The sequence below is a fragment of the Rhyacophila brunnea genome, unplaced genomic scaffold, assembly GCF_057557595.1.
Source record: "Rhyacophila brunnea isolate RB1 unplaced genomic scaffold, BYU_Rbru_1.0 scaffold_256, whole genome shotgun sequence".
NCBI classification, from domain to species: domain Eukaryota; kingdom Metazoa; phylum Arthropoda; class Insecta; order Trichoptera; family Rhyacophilidae; genus Rhyacophila; species Rhyacophila brunnea.
This window is the reverse complement of record NW_028232921.1, coordinates 21,754-38,753: the sequence shown is the minus strand read 5'-3', so window position 1 is coordinate 38,753 and position 17,000 is coordinate 21,754. Positions and strand designations below refer to the sequence as shown.

At 44.3% G+C, this 17,000-nt stretch overlaps 9 protein-coding genes across 9 annotated transcripts; 4 read left to right on the top strand and 5 right to left on the bottom strand.

Moving 5' to 3' along the window:
• Positions 1–750: 750 nt before the first annotated feature.
• On the bottom strand, positions 751–1,125 carry LOC147068740 (histone H2B-like). Its single transcript, XM_085951827.1, has one exon. The coding sequence runs from the start codon at positions 1,123–1,125 to the stop codon at positions 751–753; it is 375 nt and encodes a 124-aa protein (XP_085807953.1).
• A 2,305-nt stretch (positions 1,126–3,430) lies between these two features.
• Positions 3,431–3,879, top strand: LOC147068739 (histone H2A). The gene has a single exon (XM_085951854.1). It carries the CDS (start codon positions 3,505–3,507, stop codon positions 3,877–3,879), a length of 375 nt encoding a protein of 124 aa, XP_085807980.1. The 5' UTR covers positions 3,431–3,504.
• Positions 3,880–4,698: 819 nt separating this feature from the next.
• On the bottom strand, positions 4,699–5,109 carry LOC147068738 (histone H3). The gene has a single exon (XM_085951826.1). The coding sequence runs from the start codon at positions 5,107–5,109 to the stop codon at positions 4,699–4,701; it is 411 nt and encodes a 136-aa protein (XP_085807952.1).
• A 496-nt stretch (positions 5,110–5,605) lies between these two features.
• On the top strand, positions 5,606–5,917 carry LOC147068737 (histone H4). Its single transcript, XM_085951825.1, has one exon. The coding sequence runs from the start codon at positions 5,606–5,608 to the stop codon at positions 5,915–5,917; it is 312 nt and encodes a 103-aa protein (XP_085807951.1).
• Positions 5,918–10,719: 4,802 nt separating this feature from the next.
• LOC147068736 (histone H2B-like) lies at positions 10,720–11,185 on the bottom strand. Its single transcript, XM_085951860.1, has one exon. The coding sequence runs from the start codon at positions 11,115–11,117 to the stop codon at positions 10,743–10,745; it is 375 nt and encodes a 124-aa protein (XP_085807986.1). The 5' UTR covers positions 11,118–11,185; the 3' UTR covers positions 10,720–10,742.
• A 170-nt stretch (positions 11,186–11,355) lies between these two features.
• LOC147068735 (histone H2A) lies at positions 11,356–11,975 on the top strand. Its single transcript, XM_085951851.1, has one exon. The coding sequence runs from the start codon at positions 11,430–11,432 to the stop codon at positions 11,802–11,804; it is 375 nt and encodes a 124-aa protein (XP_085807977.1). The 5' UTR covers positions 11,356–11,429; the 3' UTR covers positions 11,805–11,975.
• Positions 11,976–12,622: 647 nt separating this feature from the next.
• On the bottom strand, positions 12,623–13,033 carry LOC147068734 (histone H3). Its single transcript, XM_085951824.1, has one exon. It carries the CDS (start codon positions 13,031–13,033, stop codon positions 12,623–12,625), a length of 411 nt encoding a protein of 136 aa, XP_085807950.1.
• Positions 13,034–13,529: 496 nt separating this feature from the next.
• Positions 13,530–13,841, top strand: LOC147068733 (histone H4). Its single transcript, XM_085951823.1, has one exon. It carries the CDS (start codon positions 13,530–13,532, stop codon positions 13,839–13,841), a length of 312 nt encoding a protein of 103 aa, XP_085807949.1.
• A 2,047-nt stretch (positions 13,842–15,888) lies between these two features.
• On the bottom strand, positions 15,889–17,000 carry LOC147068732 (uncharacterized). Its single transcript, XM_085951848.1, has one exon. The coding sequence runs from the start codon at positions 16,873–16,875 to the stop codon at positions 16,168–16,170; it is 708 nt and encodes a 235-aa protein (XP_085807974.1). The 5' UTR covers positions 16,876–17,000; the 3' UTR covers positions 15,889–16,167.

Sequence of the window (17,000 nt, the reverse complement as noted above, 5' to 3'; positions counted from 1 at the left end):
AGCAACCGAAATCATCAATAACAACCGACAACAAAAATGTCATTATTTGTTACTATCAAGTACCTACCTATATGAAATCAAATATAAAGACATTGGAAGGAAGATCACTCTAAGATATCGATCGGGGATTCGGAATAAACTATTCCCTATTCCCTATTCCCGAATCCGTGTGTCATGTACGTATGTAACATAAAATCTATCGTACGATGCAAAATTATCCGATTCGCATTATTTATGTATCGCATATCGAAGGATCGATGAAATAACAAACAGATGTGTAATATCATGTTATGTAGGTACCTAAATCTAATGTGATGTTTTCTTTTTCAGATGCACGCACGCACGCATGCATTCCATGCACCTAAGATGTATGGATAATATTATTAATAGTATAATGATGACTTATTGTTGTATATTACTGAATAATAATAAAATTATTCACAGATACATCGATTCTTATTATTTTCCTATCATATCATATCATCCTTCGTGGCGGGCTCAGTTAGTTATCTAGTCTAGTTTATAATAATACGGTGTGTTGGATAGTGATATAATAATTATAAGCGTAGATGCAAGATAATTATTGTAACAAATATTCGTATTATTATTACAATAGGTGGGCGGTCAGTCGATTTATTTTTCCTGCCTGGCATAAATATTGATAGCGAAACATGCGATTCGATCAATTCGATTTGAAAATATTGGCGGCCCTTAAAAGGGCCTTTGCTTATAATTCTTTCTTCATGGACTTCACTTGGAGCTGGTGTATTTGGTGACTGCCTTTGTTCCTTCGCTGACGGCGTGCTTGGCGAGCTCTCCGGGCAGAAGGAGCCTGACGGCGGTCTGGATCTCCCTGCTGGTGATGGTGGAGCGCTTGTTGTAGTGGGCGAGGCGCGACGCTTCGGCGGCGATCCTCTCGAAGATGTCGTTGACGAAGCTGTTCATGATGCTCATCGCCTTACTGGAGATTCCGGTGTCGGGGTGCACCTGCTTGAGCACCTTGTAGATGTAGATTGCGTAACTCTCCTTCCTCCTCCTCTTTGTCTTCTTCTTGTCTCCCTTGGAGATGTTCTTCTGGGCTTTGCCGGATTTCTTGGCGGCCTTTCCGCTAGTCTTGGGCGGCATGATGATCGGCGACGGGTATTACGATAACGATAGATAGATTAGGTAGGTGCGCGGTGTCAATCGGCGGCGGTGGCTCGAATGACTTGACTTGACTTTGGATATTCCTAGGTTATGGGGTTCCTGCACTTTCGTAGCTGATCCCCTTCATCTCTGGGATTTCATCTCTAGTATAGGTTTAGCTGAGTTTACGTGTGCGATTTTAGTTCGGATCTTGAGGAGATCTTTGTGAGGTTTATTTGTCCTCATGACTGCAATTGGTGTTGTTGTAAAAGTAGAAAGATTTTATGATTTAAAATAGGTTAAGTGCTTTTAAGTAAAGCAAGAAGAAAAAAAAAAAAAAATTTTTTTTTTTTTAGAATTTCCCCCCAACATCCCCACTCGAGCCACCGCCCGGACCACCTGGATCCTCCCTCGCGATATCCCTCCACCCGTCGATCGTCCGCCGCCGCAGACCCTCCGGTACCCAGACTTCTAATCCGGTGACTTCAGGGGAGGAGGAGTTTTGAGTTGGCTTCAGGGCGTTGTTCCAGACATCGGAAATCCTCCAGACATCGGGAAATTTTCGGCCGGACCCATTCCATGCCAGCCCGCCTGTCAGCCGGTTTTTAGAGGCGATCACCACACCAGCTCCAAGCGAAGCTCCAAGTGAAGTCGAAGAAGAGAGGAAACCCAATGAAAACCTCTGAATGATATTAAATCATTAGTGACTTTACGTCGTTTGTGCGCTCATCAAAATTTGAGCCGCGGTGGGGTGAAAAACTCCGATAGTGTGTGTGAGACACTCCCGGCCAAAAACCCTGCCGCTGTGATTTGTATCTGAAAGCTTTATTATCAAAAAGAACAGATTAATGTTTAAGGGAATACATGCATGGTTAAGGTTATCGTCTGAGTTGTGGGTTCTTTGGTGGATCTTTGGTGGTGCCTCTCTGGTCTTCTGGTCGCTAAAGAAGCCCTTGCGCGCTCGACTCTGGTATTGAGGGCGGCTTTGGACGGGTGACTTTTGGCAGCTTGGTGTTGAGAACAGAGGGGCTGTTAAGGATCTGGAATCAAAAATGGTCTATTAGTTTTATTTTATTGTTCGTCGCCGTGTTTGTTTCTTTTTAGTGGTTAAGTCCTTGTATCTCTTGAGTATCATTCTGGGTCTATCGTAATCCATTATGGCGTTTTCATCGTAGTCTTTTAAGTTTTTTATCGTTGGGTTCGGATGGTTATCCAACGAGGCAAAGAATTTTGTGGCCAGTTTCTTAATATGCTCTTCTAGCGTTTCTATTTCAAGGTCTCTGTGCAGGGTTGTTTCTCTGACGTAGTTCGGTGCGCCTGTAATTGTTCTTAGGACTACGTTTTGTACTCTTTGCAATTTCTTAGTGAGATTTGGACTACCATGTGCCCATATGGAGCACGCGTAAGACATTATTGGTCTGATTATAGCTGTGAGTAGCAGCAGTTTGCCTCTCGTTGAGACTTTGCTGCGGCTACCTAACATTGGGAGTAGTCTAGCTCTGACTATTCTAGCTTCTCTATCTTTTTCGCTGATATGTTTAAAAAATGAAAGCTCTTTATCTAAATGTAATCCTAGGTATTTAACAGTTTTTGACCACGGTATTGTCTTATTGTTCATGACTATGCTTTGCCTGCTTTTGCAGAGTCTGTCTGATCTGTGGCAGAATATGATTGCTGCGCTTTTTTCTGTATTTATTTTGATGCGCCACTTGTCGCACCACTTGGCTATTTCGTTCGCGGCTAACTGGACTAGTTTAGTGGCCTGGTTATGTTGAATTGATCTAGCTAGTATCGCGGTATCGTCTGCGTACTGTGCGACTATGCAGGATCTTGCGGATGTGTTTGTAGGAATGGGGATGTCTCTAGTATATAGGTTATATAAAATGGGCGCTAATACGGATCCTTGAGGGACTCCTGCTCTGGTGAACCTAATGGAAGATTTGGTTCCATGGTACTTAACTGAGAATTGTCTTCTGGTTAGGAAAGAGTTTAGGATTTTAATCATTGGCAGGTCTACTTCTGCTCTGGAGAGTTTGACTATCAATCCCTCGATCCAAACCTTGTCGAAGGCCTTCGCTATGTCCAGGAACAGTCCTATAGTGAATTTTCTGTGGTTGAGTGCATCTTTAATGTACTCTGGCTCGAATGAGAATGCCCGCGCAAACTTAGACTCGCTCTTTCAGGTCACTGTGTAGAGCGATCGGCGCGCGGCTTTGCAAGTCGCGTTATGAGCCGCACGTCTCCCGCTGCGGCCGCACCGCGCGCGATTCTAAAATAACGCAAAAAAAAGTTTTCAAGCAAACTTGACAAAGGACCGTCCGTCGATTCAGGTCGACGCTTCTTTCGCACAGTTAATTTTCAACACTACCCCGTCTCGCCATGTCTGGTCGCGGAAAAGGCGGTAAAGTCAAGGGAAAGGCAAAGTCTCGTTCGAATCGCGCTGGACTCCAGTTCCCCGTCGGTCGCATACACAGGCTCCTGCGCAAGGGAAACTACGCCGAGAGGGTGGGTGCCGGTGCGCCGGTGTACCTGGCCGCCGTCATGGAATACCTCGCCGCCGAAGTACTCGAGTTGGCGGGAAACGCGGCCCGCGACAACAAGAAGACCAGGATTATCCCTCGTCATTTGCAGCTCGCCATCCGCAACGACGAGGAGCTGAACAAGCTGCTCTCCGGCGTCACCATCGCCCAGGGAGGAGTGCTGCCCAACATCCAGGCGGTGCTCTTGCCCAAGAAGACTGAGAAGAAGGCGTAAAAAAAAAAAATATAAAGATTACATGCATATTAATCCATCTATCGTCGTACAAAAGGCCCTTTTCAGGGCCGCCATTTTTATTCAAATTCGAGTGGTAGCGTATCCGTGTCGAGCTCGTTATTGTGTCTCATTATTCATCGACAGTAGGACATTATTGAAATTGTTATTATTATAGGTATTAGCGCAATACAGAGAGTACTGTCCATGTTACAATAAATGTTCTGCAAATTCAATATTTGAAAATACATCTAAAATAAAAAGTAGGTATATAATTTCGTAGTAATTCATGAGGAGATAGAGATGCGTCGATCTCTTGTTTGTTAAGAGTGGCGGTTTCAGTAGTTTAAATAGTTTTGTAGGATAATGATTGTGATATATGTACCTATTTATATAGGTGAGGAGCATCTATGTAAGATATGATAAGAGGCTGTTTAATTAATATTATGAGGGTAGATATTATTTGATGAATCTCACCTCACACGCGTTGCGTTATTATATTATATTATTAGGTGGTAAGTATATTTTATTTAATCGACTGTTCAATTGATCAATTACAACAGACGCAAAATTACTTACAAAACTATTTATCCAAAAATAGTGGAACACGCAGAATGATATTATATTATACTTACTTGGAAAATAGATAGCCAAGTAGGTAGTATAATAATATACTACTATTATTACAGGCACATAACGACCGATCGATCGCTCACGGATGCGTAAACATTCGAATGTCAAAAAATTTGCGGCCCTGAAAAGGGCCTTTTGTGATAGATAGATAGATGGGTATGATAACAATATTATTATTTTTTTTAATTTTTAAGCGCGTTCGCCGCGGATTCGTCTCGCCAGCTGGATATCCTTGGGCATGATGGTGACGCGTTTGGCGTGGATGGCGCAAAGGTTCGTGTCCTCGAATAGACCGACGAGGTACGCCTCGCTGGCCTCCTGCAGCGCCATGACGGCGGAGCTCTGGAAGCGCAGATCGGTCTTGAAATCTTGAGCGATCTCGCGCACCAGTCGCTGGAAGGGCAGCTTGCGGATGAGGAGCTCAGTGCTCTTCTGATAGCGACGGATCTCACGGAGAGCGACCGTACCGGGCCTGTAACGATGGGGCTTCTTCACGCCTCCTGTGGCCGGCGCGCTTTTCCTCGCGGCCTTCGTGGCGAGCTGTTTGCGGGGAGCTTTTCCGCCGGTGGATTTTCGGGCAGTCTGCTTGGTACGAGCCATGTCTTCTTCTTCAAAGTAGTAGGTTCTGAAACGAGCGTTCAACGAGGAGTGCGCGCGCGACCCTACTCGGTGACTTATATAGAGAGATCCGCTCGCTGCGATTGGTCGACGCGGTCGCCTTCGGCGGAACAGTGGGGGGTGATCACTTTCGTCGGCGTATCGTTTTGAGGTCGAAATATTGCCTGAAAGTTCATTTTTTTTTAAAATATCCTTTTTTATTCTATTCCGCAATTATTATTAATAGCCGTTATCTTTATTGCGCACTCGCTTTGCGCGAAATGCGCAGCACTGGGCGTGGTTGCGCCGCGGCGCGCCAGAGCGAGACGCACTCGCCCGCGCCTTGAATTCGCAAGGAAGGGAGCGAGACGTCGCATACGCGCGTCTATAAAAAGAGACGTCAGAAAATTAAAAGATTCATAATTCGTCTGGCGGCCGCAGTGAGCGCATCGCATCGTTTCGATTTTTGACATCATCCACTTTTTGACACGCATACAAGATGACCGGTCGCGGTAAAGGAGGAAAGGGATTGGGAAAAGGTGGCGCCAAGCGTCACAGGAAGGTTCTTCGCGATAACATCCAGGGCATCACGAAGCCTGCGATCCGTCGTCTGGCACGTCGCGGCGGAGTCAAGCGCATATCTGGCTTGATTTACGAAGAGACCCGAGGAGTCCTGAAGGTGTTCCTCGAGAACGTCATCAGGGACGCCGTCACCTACACGGAGCACGCGAAGAGGAAGACCGTCACCGCCATGGACGTCGTGTACGCCCTGAAGAGACAGGGTCGCACCCTGTACGGTTTCGGCGGCTAAGCTGGCCAATACGATACGATACCATCTCGTCTTGATACAATACAGACTGACTACTACAATATAATGATGGATGAGTGGGTTGGTTTTAATGCTATGCCCGCTTAACTATTATTATGTGAATATATCTATCTACTCGCATACAAACGGCCCTTTTCAGGGCCACCATGTCTATTTCGTTCGATCCGTTTGCATTCGTATAGTATCGCAGTAATAATGCATGCAGTGGTGTGTGCATAGAAGGGTGGAGGTGAAATACAATTTATTTTATACGTTTCTGAACTGAAAATATGTTTGATTTGCTTAGGTTAGGTTTGATTTTGACAGGTTAGATTTGATTTGATTAAGTTAGGTTAGATTTGGTTAGGTTAGGTTTGATTTCATTAGGTTAGGTTTGATTTGATTAGGTTAGGTTTGATTTGCTTAGGTTAGGTTTGATTTGCTTAGGTTAGGTTAGATTTGATATCATTAGGTTAGGTTTGATTTGGTTAGGTTAGGTTTGATTTGATTTGATTAGGTTAGGTTTGATTTGCTTAGGTTAGATTTGATTTGCTTAGGTTAGGTTTGATTTGATTAAGTTAGGTTTGATTTGATTAGGTTAGGTTTGATTTGATTAGGTTAGGTTTGATTTGCTTAGGTTAGATTTGATATCATTAGGTTAGGTTTGATTTGCTTAGGTTAGATTTGATATCATTAGGTTAGGTTTGGTTTGATTTGATTAGGTTAGGTTTGATTTGCTTAGGTTAGGTTTGATTTGATTAAGTTAGGTTTGATTTGATTAGGTTAGGTTTGATTTGATTAGGTTAGGTTTGATTTGCTTAGGTTAGATTTGATATCATTAGGTTAGGTTTGATTTGATTTGATTAGGTTAGGTTTGATTTGCTTAGGTTAGATTTGATATCATTAGGTTAGGTTTGGTTTGATTTGATTAGGTTAGGTTTGATTTGCTTAGGTTAGATTTGATATCATTAGGTTAGGTTTGATTTGGTTAGGTTAGGTTTGATTTGATTAGGTTAGGTTTGATTTGGTTAGGTTAGGTTTGATTTGATTAGGTCAGGTTTGATTTGGTTAGGTTTGATTGGGTTTGGTTTGATTTGATTATGTTAGGTTTGATTTGATCAGGTTAGGTTTGATTTGATTGGGTTAGGTTTGATTTGATTAAGTTAGGTTTGATTTGGTTAGGTTAGGTTAGGTTTGATTAGGTTAGGTTTGATTTGATTTGATTAGGTTAGGTTAGGTTTGATTTGATTAAGTTAGGTTTGATTTGATTAGGTTAGGTTTGATTTGATCAGGTTAGGTTTGATTTGATTGGGTTAGGTTTGATTTGATTAAGTTAGGTTTGATTTGGTTAGGTTAGGTTAGGTTAGGTTTGATTTGATTAGGTTAGGTTCGATTTGGTTAGGTTAGGTTATTAGGTTAGGTTTGATTTGGTTAGGTTAGGTAAACCTAACCTAACCTAACCAAATCAAACCTAACCTAACCAAATCAAACCTAACCTAATCTAATCAAACCTAACCTAACCAAATCAAACCTAACCTAATCAAATCAAACCTAACCTAACCAAATCAAACCTAACCTAATGATATCAAATCTAACCTAAGCAAATCAAACTTAACCTAATCAAATCAAACCTAACCTAATGAAATCAAACCTAACCTAACCTAACCAAATCAAACCTAACTCAATCAAATCAAACCTAACCTAATCAAATCAAACCTAACCTGATCAAATCAAACCTAACCTGATCACATCAAACCTAACTTAATCAAATCAAACCTAACTCAGTCAAATCAAACCTAACCTAATCAAATCAAACCTAACTTAATCAAATTAAACCTAACCTAATCAAATCAAATCAAACCTAACCTAACCTGATCAAATCAAACCTAACCTGATCACATCAAACCTAACTTAATCAAATCAAACCTAACTCAGTCAAATCAAACCTAACCAAATCAACAAAAAAAAAAAAAAATGAATTTAGTGTTAATTTTAAATTTTAGCTAGGTGAGTGAGTATTCGTCTTGACATAAGACAGTGTAATAATATTATGCAATTTACGTATGGAGTACCTATACGAATTGAATAAAGAAATAACGACGTATCTACGTGTTCGATATCAGTCGACACCTGAATTGTGTTGGTAGCCCTGAAAAGGGCTTTTGTTTCAATAAAATGCGAGCGAGCGCGTATTATTCATCTCCATCTCTATCCTCATTCATCTCGTCTACTGTCGTCGTCGTCATCCACCCGAGATACCCCCCTTCCCGGGCTGCCGTCGTCGCATCATCGTCATCGTGATGATTAGATTAGATTCGATCGCGGCTTCTTACTTCTTCGCAGCGGCTTTCTTCGCGGCGGGCTTCTTCGCAGCGGCCTTCTTGGGCTTAGGCGCCTTCGGCTTCTTGGTGGGCGGCTTGGCTGACTTCTTCGCCTTGGTGGGGGTCTTGGGCTTGGCGGCCTTCTTGGCGGCGGGGGCGGCCTTCTTGGGGGAGGCGGCTTTCTTGGCGGCTGCGGCCGATCTGGCCGCGGTTTCGAGAGGAGCCGACGACTTTCTCATGGCGGTCGCGGGCTTCTTCTTTGCGGCTGCGGCCGAAGACTTGCCTCCGCCGGCCGCGGCGCCCTTCTTCTCCTTGGATGAGGCAGGGCGCGATTTCTTCGCGGCGGGCTTCTTGCCAGAGGCGGAGCCGCCCGCAGATTTGGCCTTGCCGGCTTCCAGTTTGAACGAACCGGAGGCCCCCTTGCCTTTGGTCTGCACTAGGGCGCCGGATTCGACGGCACCCTTCAGGTATTTCTTGATGAATGGCGCCAGCTTGTCGGCGTCCACCTTGTAGTTGGCCGAGATGTATTTTTTGATCGCCTGCAGGGAGGATCCGGCGCGCTCTTTCAGCTCTTTGATGGCGCTGTTGACCATCTCAGAGGTCTTGGGATGCGTCGGCTTGACCTTGGGCTTCTTCGCGGCTTTGCCTGCTGCCGATTTCTTCGCGGGGGTAGAGGGCACCGGCGAAGCGGTGACGGGTGCTGCTGTATCTGCCATCTTTGCGTTATTCGATTGATTGAATAATAGAATGAAATATAATATTAAATTATATTATATTATATCGCGGCGTATATTCTGCTTGCTATCTATCTGTACGATGCGCTAGAGTGAAACGACTCGAACGGCTCGCGGATTGTATACGGCGAGAGCGAGACGGGTGCCGCAGTACCGATGTGCGAACGCCGCTCTCAGAGATGACGTTCGTCTAGATCGGCGATTTTAGTCACGAATTGCACCGGCATTTTTGCTTCGATCTCTCGATATTTTTCAATTTTTCGCAGCCGCCGCCCTAGCGAGGGGGTTCAGGGGTGGGCGGTTGCGCCGCCCACCGATCTGTCTGTCGTTTCAAAGCGGGCGAATGGTCGCGAGTCTGTCCTCGGGCTCGCGGGATGCGTTTCAAATTGGAATTGTGTCCGCGCGCGCACATAACGTGTCGGGAAAATGGCCGTAGATTCGTTAAAAATTATCAGATTCCGACGATCGAGCCTTCGTCCGGCGCGTCGATATACCTTCTCGCGTTTGCAATCGGCCGCGGGCCCCTGGCGCCCCCGCGGGCGTCGCGATCCGCCCCCGAGTCGGCCGGAGTTAGCACAAGACGATCGCGGCATACAAACATTACTGTATCGGGCGAAGACGACGGCGGCGGCCCCGCGGTGCTCGATGCAGTCGGCGGTGTTCACGAAGTTCTGCAGCAGGCGAGCAGACGGACGATGGTGCACGGTATCACGGTGCACGACGGTGAAGAAGGAAGCACGACACGAGAATAGAATGTTCAATTCGAATAATTAGTTACCTAACGATAGATTGCGATAGGTACGGCGCGATCGGTCGCTCGCTCGCTCACTGCGCCTCCCTCCCTCCCGCGATAGATAGATAGATAGATGGATGGATGGATGGATGGATAGTGTGAAGCGAAATATCGTAAATAAATAGTTAGTTAATTAATTAAATATGATAATATGATATAATATTATGGGTGCGTTTAATATGACCGATGCGAAGCATACATACGACAGAAATATGAGAGTAGAAAACCATAGCAACCGAAATCATCAATAACAACCGACAACAAAAATGTCATTATTTGTTACTATCAAGTACCTACCTATATGAAATCAAATATAAAGACATTGGAAGGAAGATCACTCTAAGATATCGATCGGGGATTCGGAATAAACTATTCCCTATTCCCTATTCCCGAATCCGTGTGTCATGTACGTATGTAACATAAAATCTATCGTACGATGCAAAATTATCCGATTCGCATTATTTATGTATCGCATATCGAAGGATCGATGAAATAACAAACAGATGTGTAATATCATGTTATGTAGGTACCTAAATCTAATGTGATGTTTTCTTTTTCAGATGCACGCACGCACGCATGCATTCCATGCACCTAAGATGTATGGATAATATTATTAATAGTATAATGATGACTTATTGTTGTATATTACTGAATAATAATAAAATTATTCACAGATACATCGATTCTTATTATTTTCCTATCATATCATATCATCCTTCGTGGCGGGCTCAGTTAGTTATCTAGTCTAGTTTATAATAATACGGTGTGTTGGATAGTGATATAATAATTATAAGCGTAGATGCAAGATAATTATTGTAACAAATATTCGTATTATTATTACAATAGGTGGGCGGTCAGTCGATTTATTTTTCCTGCCTGGCATAAATATTGATAGCGAAACATGCGATTCGATCAATTCGATTTGAAAATATTGGCGGCCCTTAAAAGGGCCTTTGCTTATAATTCTTTCTTCATGGACTTCACTTGGAGCTGGTGTATTTGGTGACTGCCTTTGTTCCTTCGCTGACGGCGTGCTTGGCGAGCTCTCCGGGCAGAAGGAGCCTGACGGCGGTCTGGATCTCCCTGCTGGTGATGGTGGAGCGCTTGTTGTAGTGGGCGAGGCGCGACGCTTCGGCGGCGATCCTCTCGAAGATGTCGTTGACGAAGCTGTTCATGATGCTCATCGCCTTACTGGAGATTCCGGTGTCGGGGTGCACCTGCTTGAGCACCTTGTAGATGTAGATTGCGTAACTCTCCTTCCTCCTCCTCTTTGTCTTCTTCTTGTCTCCCTTGGAGATGTTCTTCTGGGCTTTGCCGGATTTCTTGGCGGCCTTTCCGCTAGTCTTGGGCGGCATGATGATCGGCGACGGGTATTACGATAACGATAGATAGATTAGGTAGGTGCGCGGTGTCAATCGGCGGCGGTGGCTCGAATGAGAATGCCCGCGCAAACTTAGACTCGCTCTTTCAGGTCACTGTGTAGAGCGATCGGCGCGCGGCTTTGCAAGTCGCGTTATGAGCCGCACGTCTCCCGCTGCGGCCGCACCGCGCGCGATTCTAAAATAACGCAAAAAAAAGTTTTCAAGCAAACTTGACAAAGGACCGTCCGTCGATTCAGGTCGACGCTTCTTTCGCACAGTTAATTTTCAACACTACCCCGTCTCGCCATGTCTGGTCGCGGAAAAGGCGGTAAAGTCAAGGGAAAGGCAAAGTCTCGTTCGAATCGCGCTGGACTCCAGTTCCCCGTCGGTCGCATACACAGGCTCCTGCGCAAGGGAAACTACGCCGAGAGGGTGGGTGCCGGTGCGCCGGTGTACCTGGCCGCCGTCATGGAATACCTCGCCGCCGAAGTACTCGAGTTGGCGGGAAACGCGGCCCGCGACAACAAGAAGACCAGGATTATCCCTCGTCATTTGCAGCTCGCCATCCGCAACGACGAGGAGCTGAACAAGCTGCTCTCCGGCGTCACCATCGCCCAGGGAGGAGTGCTGCCCAACATCCAGGCGGTGCTCTTGCCCAAGAAGACTGAGAAGAAGGCGTAAAAAAAAAAATATAAAGATTACATGCATATTAATCCATCTATCGTCGTACAAAAGGCCCTTTTCAGGGCCGCCATTTTTATTCAAATTCGAGTGGTAGCGTATCCGTGTCGAGCTCGTTATTGTGTCTCATTATTCATCGACAGTAGGACATTATTGAAATTGTTATTATTATAGGTATTAGCGCAATACAGAGAGTACTGTCCATGTTACAATAAATGTTCTGCAAATTCAATATTTGAAAATACATCTAAAATAAAAAGTAGGTATATAATTTCGTAGTAATTCATGAGGAGATAGAGATGCGTCGATCTCTTGTTTGTTAAGAGTGGCGGTTTCAGTAGTTTAAATAGTTTTGTAGGATAATGATTGTGATATATGTACCTATTTATATAGGTGAGGAGCATCTATGTAAGATATGATAAGAGGCTGTTTAATTAATATTATGAGGGTAGATATTATTTGATGAATCTCACCTCACACGCGTTGCGTTATTATATTATATTATTAGGTGGTAAGTATATTTTATTTAATCGACTGTTCAATTGATCAATTACAACAGACGCAAAATTACTTACAAAACTATTTATCCAAAAATAGTGGAACACGCAGAATGATATTATATTATACTTACTTGGAAAATAGATAGCCAAGTAGGTAGTATAATAATATACTACTATTATTACAGGCACATAACGACCGATCGATCGCTCACGGATGCGTAAACATTCGAATGTCAAAAAATTTGCGGCCCTGAAAAGGGCCTTTTGTGATAGATAGATAGATGGGTATGATAACAATATTATTATTTTTTTTAATTTTTAAGCGCGTTCGCCGCGGATTCGTCTCGCCAGCTGGATATCCTTGGGCATGATGGTGACGCGTTTGGCGTGGATGGCGCAAAGGTTCGTGTCCTCGAATAGACCGACGAGGTACGCCTCGCTGGCCTCCTGCAGCGCCATGACGGCGGAGCTCTGGAAGCGCAGATCGGTCTTGAAATCTTGAGCGATCTCGCGCACCAGTCGCTGGAAGGGCAGCTTGCGGATGAGGAGCTCAGTGCTCTTCTGATAGCGACGGATCTCACGGAGAGCGACCGTACCGGGCCTGTAACGATGGGGCTTCTTCACGCCTCCTGTGGCCGGCGCGCTTTTCCTCGCGGCCTTCGTGGCGAGCTGTTTGCGGGGAGCTTTTCCGCCGGTGGATTTTCGGGCAGTCTGCTTGGTACGAGCCATGTCTTCTTCTTCAAAGTAGTAGGTTCTGAAACGAGCGTTCAACGAGGAGTGCGCGCGCGACCCTACTCGGTGACTTATATAGAGAGATCCGCTCGCTGCGATTGGTCGACGCGGTCGCCTTCGGCGGAACAGTGGGGGGTGATCACTTTCGTCGGCGTATCGTTTTGAGGTCGAAATATTGCCTGAAAGTTCATTTTTTTTTAAAATATCCTTTTTTATTCTATTCCGCAATTATTATTAATAGCCGTTATCTTTATTGCGCACTCGCTTTGCGCGAAATGCGCAGCACTGGGCGTGGTTGCGCCGCGGCGCGCCAGAGCGAGACGCACTCGCCCGCGCCTTGAATTCGCAAGGAAGGGAGCGAGACGTCGCATACGCGCGTCTATAAAAAGAGACGTCAGAAAATTAAAAGATTCATAATTCGTCTGGCGGCCGCAGTGAGCGCATCGCATCGTTTCGATTTTTGACATCATCCACTTTTTGACACGCATACAAGATGACCGGTCGCGGTAAAGGAGGAAAGGGATTGGGAAAAGGTGGCGCCAAGCGTCACAGGAAGGTTCTTCGCGATAACATCCAGGGCATCACGAAGCCTGCGATCCGTCGTCTGGCACGTCGCGGCGGAGTCAAGCGCATATCTGGCTTGATTTACGAAGAGACCCGAGGAGTCCTGAAGGTGTTCCTCGAGAACGTCATCAGGGACGCCGTCACCTACACGGAGCACGCGAAGAGGAAGACCGTCACCGCCATGGACGTCGTGTACGCCCTGAAGAGACAGGGTCGCACCCTGTACGGTTTCGGCGGCTAAGCTGGCCAATACGATACGATACCATCTCGTCTTGATACAATACAGACTGACTACTACAATATAATGATGGATGAGTGGGTTGGTTTTAATGCTATGCCCGCTTAACTATTATTATGTGAATATATCTATCTACTCGCATACAAACGGCCCTTTTCAGGGCCACCATGTCTATTTCGTTCGATCCGTTTGCATTCGTATAGTATCGCAGTAATAATGCATGCAGTGGTGTGTGCATAGAAGGGTGGAGGTGAAATACAATTTATTTTATACGTTTCTGAACTGAAAATATGTTTGATTTGCTTAGGTTAGGTTTGATTTTGACAGGTTAGATTTGATTTGATTAAGTTAGGTTAGATTTGGTTAGGTTAGGTTTGATTTCATTAGGTTAGGTTTGATTTGATTAGGTTAGGTTTGATTTGCTTAGGTTAGGTTTGATTTGCTTAGGTTAGGTTAGATTTGATATCATTAGGTTAGGTTTGATTTGGTTAGGTTAGGTTTGATTTGATTTGATTAGGTTAGGTTTGATTTGCTTAGGTTAGATTTGATTTGCTTAGGTTAGGTTTGATTTGATTAAGTTAGGTTTGATTTGATTAGGTTAGGTTTGATTTGATTAGGTTAGGTTTGATTTGCTTAGGTTAGATTTGATATCATTAGGTTAGGTTTGATTTGCTTAGGTTAGATTTGATATCATTAGGTTAGGTTTGGTTTGATTTGATTAGGTTAGGTTTGATTTGCTTAGGTTAGGTTTGATTTGATTAAGTTAGGTTTGATTTGATTAGGTTAGGTTTGATTTGATTAGGTTAGGTTTGATTTGCTTAGGTTAGATTTGATATCATTAGGTTAGGTTTGATTTGATTTGATTAGGTTAGGTTTGATTTGCTTAGGTTAGATTTGATATCATTAGGTTAGGTTTGGTTTGATTTGATTAGGTTAGGTTTGATTTGCTTAGGTTAGATTTGATATCATTAGGTTAGGTTTGATTTGGTTAGGTTAGGTTTGATTTGATTAGGTTAGGTTTGATTTGGTTAGGTTAGGTTTGATTTGATTAGGTCAGGTTTGATTTGGTTAGGTTTGATTGGGTTTGGTTTGATTTGATTATGTTAGGTTTGATTTGATCAGGTTAGGTTTGATTTGATTGGGTTAGGTTTGATTTGATTAAGTTAGGTTTGATTTGGTTAGGTTAGGTTAGGTTTGATTAGGTTAGGTTTGATTTGATTTGATTAGGTTAGGTTAGGTTTGATTTGATTAAGTTAGGTTTGATTTGATTAGGTTAGGTTTGATTTGATCAGGTTAGGTTTGATTTGATTGGGTTAGGTTTGATTTGATTAAGTTAGGTTTGATTTGGTTAGGTTAGGTTAGGTTAGGTTTGATTTGATTAGGTTAGGTTCGATTTGGTTAGGTTAGGTTATTAGGTTAGGTTTGATTTGGTTAGGTTAGGTAAACCTAACCTAACCTAACCAAATCAAACCTAACCTAACCAAATCAAACCTAACCTAATCTAATCAAACCTAACCTAACCAAATCAAACCTAACCTAATCAAATCAAACCTAACCTAACCAAATCAAACCTAACCTAATGATATCAAATCTAACCTAAGCAAATCAAACTTAACCTAATCAAATCAAACCTAACCTAATGAAATCAAACCTAACCTAACCTAACCAAATCAAACCTAACTCAATCAAATCAAACCTAACCTAATCAAATCAAACCTAACCTGATCAAATCAAACCTAACCTGATCACATCAAACCTAACTTAATCAAATCAAACCTAACTCAGTCAAATCAAACCTAACCTAATCAAATCAAACCTAACTTAATCAAATTAAACCTAACCTAATCAAATCAAATCAAACCTAACCTAACCTGATCAAATCAAACCTAACCTGATCACATCAAACCTAACTTAATCAAATCAAACCTAACTCAGTCAAATCAAACCTAACCAAATCAACAAAAAAAAAAAAAAATGAATTTAGTGTTAATTTTAAATTTTAGCTAGGTGAGTGAGTATTCGTCTTGACATAAGACAGTGTAATAATATTATGCAATTTACGTATGGAGTACCTATACGAATTGAATAAAGAAATAACGACGTATCTACGTGTTCGATATCAGTCGACACCTGAATTGTGTTGGTAGCCCTGAAAAGGGCTTTTGTTTCAATAAAATGCGAGCGAGCGCGTATTATTCATCTCCATCTCTATCCTCATTCATCTCGTCTACTGTCGTCGTCGTCATCCACCCGAGATACCCCCCTTCCCGGGCTGCCGTCGTCGCATCATCGTCATCGTGATGATTAGATTAGATTCGATCGCGGCTTCTTACTTCTTCGCAGCGGCTTTCTTCGCGGCGGGCTTCTTCGCAGCGGCCTTCTTGGGCTTAGGCGCCTTCGGCTTCTTGGTGGGCGGCTTGGCTGACTTCTTCGCCTTGGTGGGGGTCTTGGGCTTGGCGGCCTTCTTGGCGGCGGGGGCGGCCTTCTTGGGGGAGGCGGCTTTCTTGGCGGCTGCGGCCGATCTGGCCGCGGTTTCGAGAGGAGCCGACGACTTTCTCATGGCGGTCGCGGGCTTCTTCTTTGCGGCTGCGGCCGAAGACTTGCCTCCGCCGGCCGCGGCGCCCTTCTTCTCCTTGGATGAGGCAGGGCGCGATTTCTTCGCGGCGGGCTTCTTGCCAGAGGCGGAGCCGCCCGCAGATTTGGCCTTGCCGGCTTCCAGTTTGAACGAACCGGAGGCCCCCTTGCCTTTGGTCTGCACTAGGGCGCCGGATTCGACGGCACCCTTCAGGTATTTCTTGATGAATGGCGCCAGCTTGTCGGCGTCCACCTTGTAGTTGGCCGAGATGTATTTTTTGATCGCCTGCAGGGAGGATCCGGCGCGCTCTTTCAGCTCTTTGATGGCGCTGTTGACCATCTCAGAGGTCTTGGGATGCGTCGGCTTGACCTTGGGCTTCTTCGCGGCTTTGCCTGCTGCCGATTTCTTCGCGGGGGTAGAGGGCACCGGCGAAGCGGTGACGGGTGCTGCTGTATCTGCCATCTTTGCGTTATTCGATTGATTGAATAATAGAATGAAATATAATATTAAATTATATTATATTATATCGCGGCGTATATTCTGCTTGCTATCTATCTGTACGATGCGCTAGAGTGAAACGACTCGAA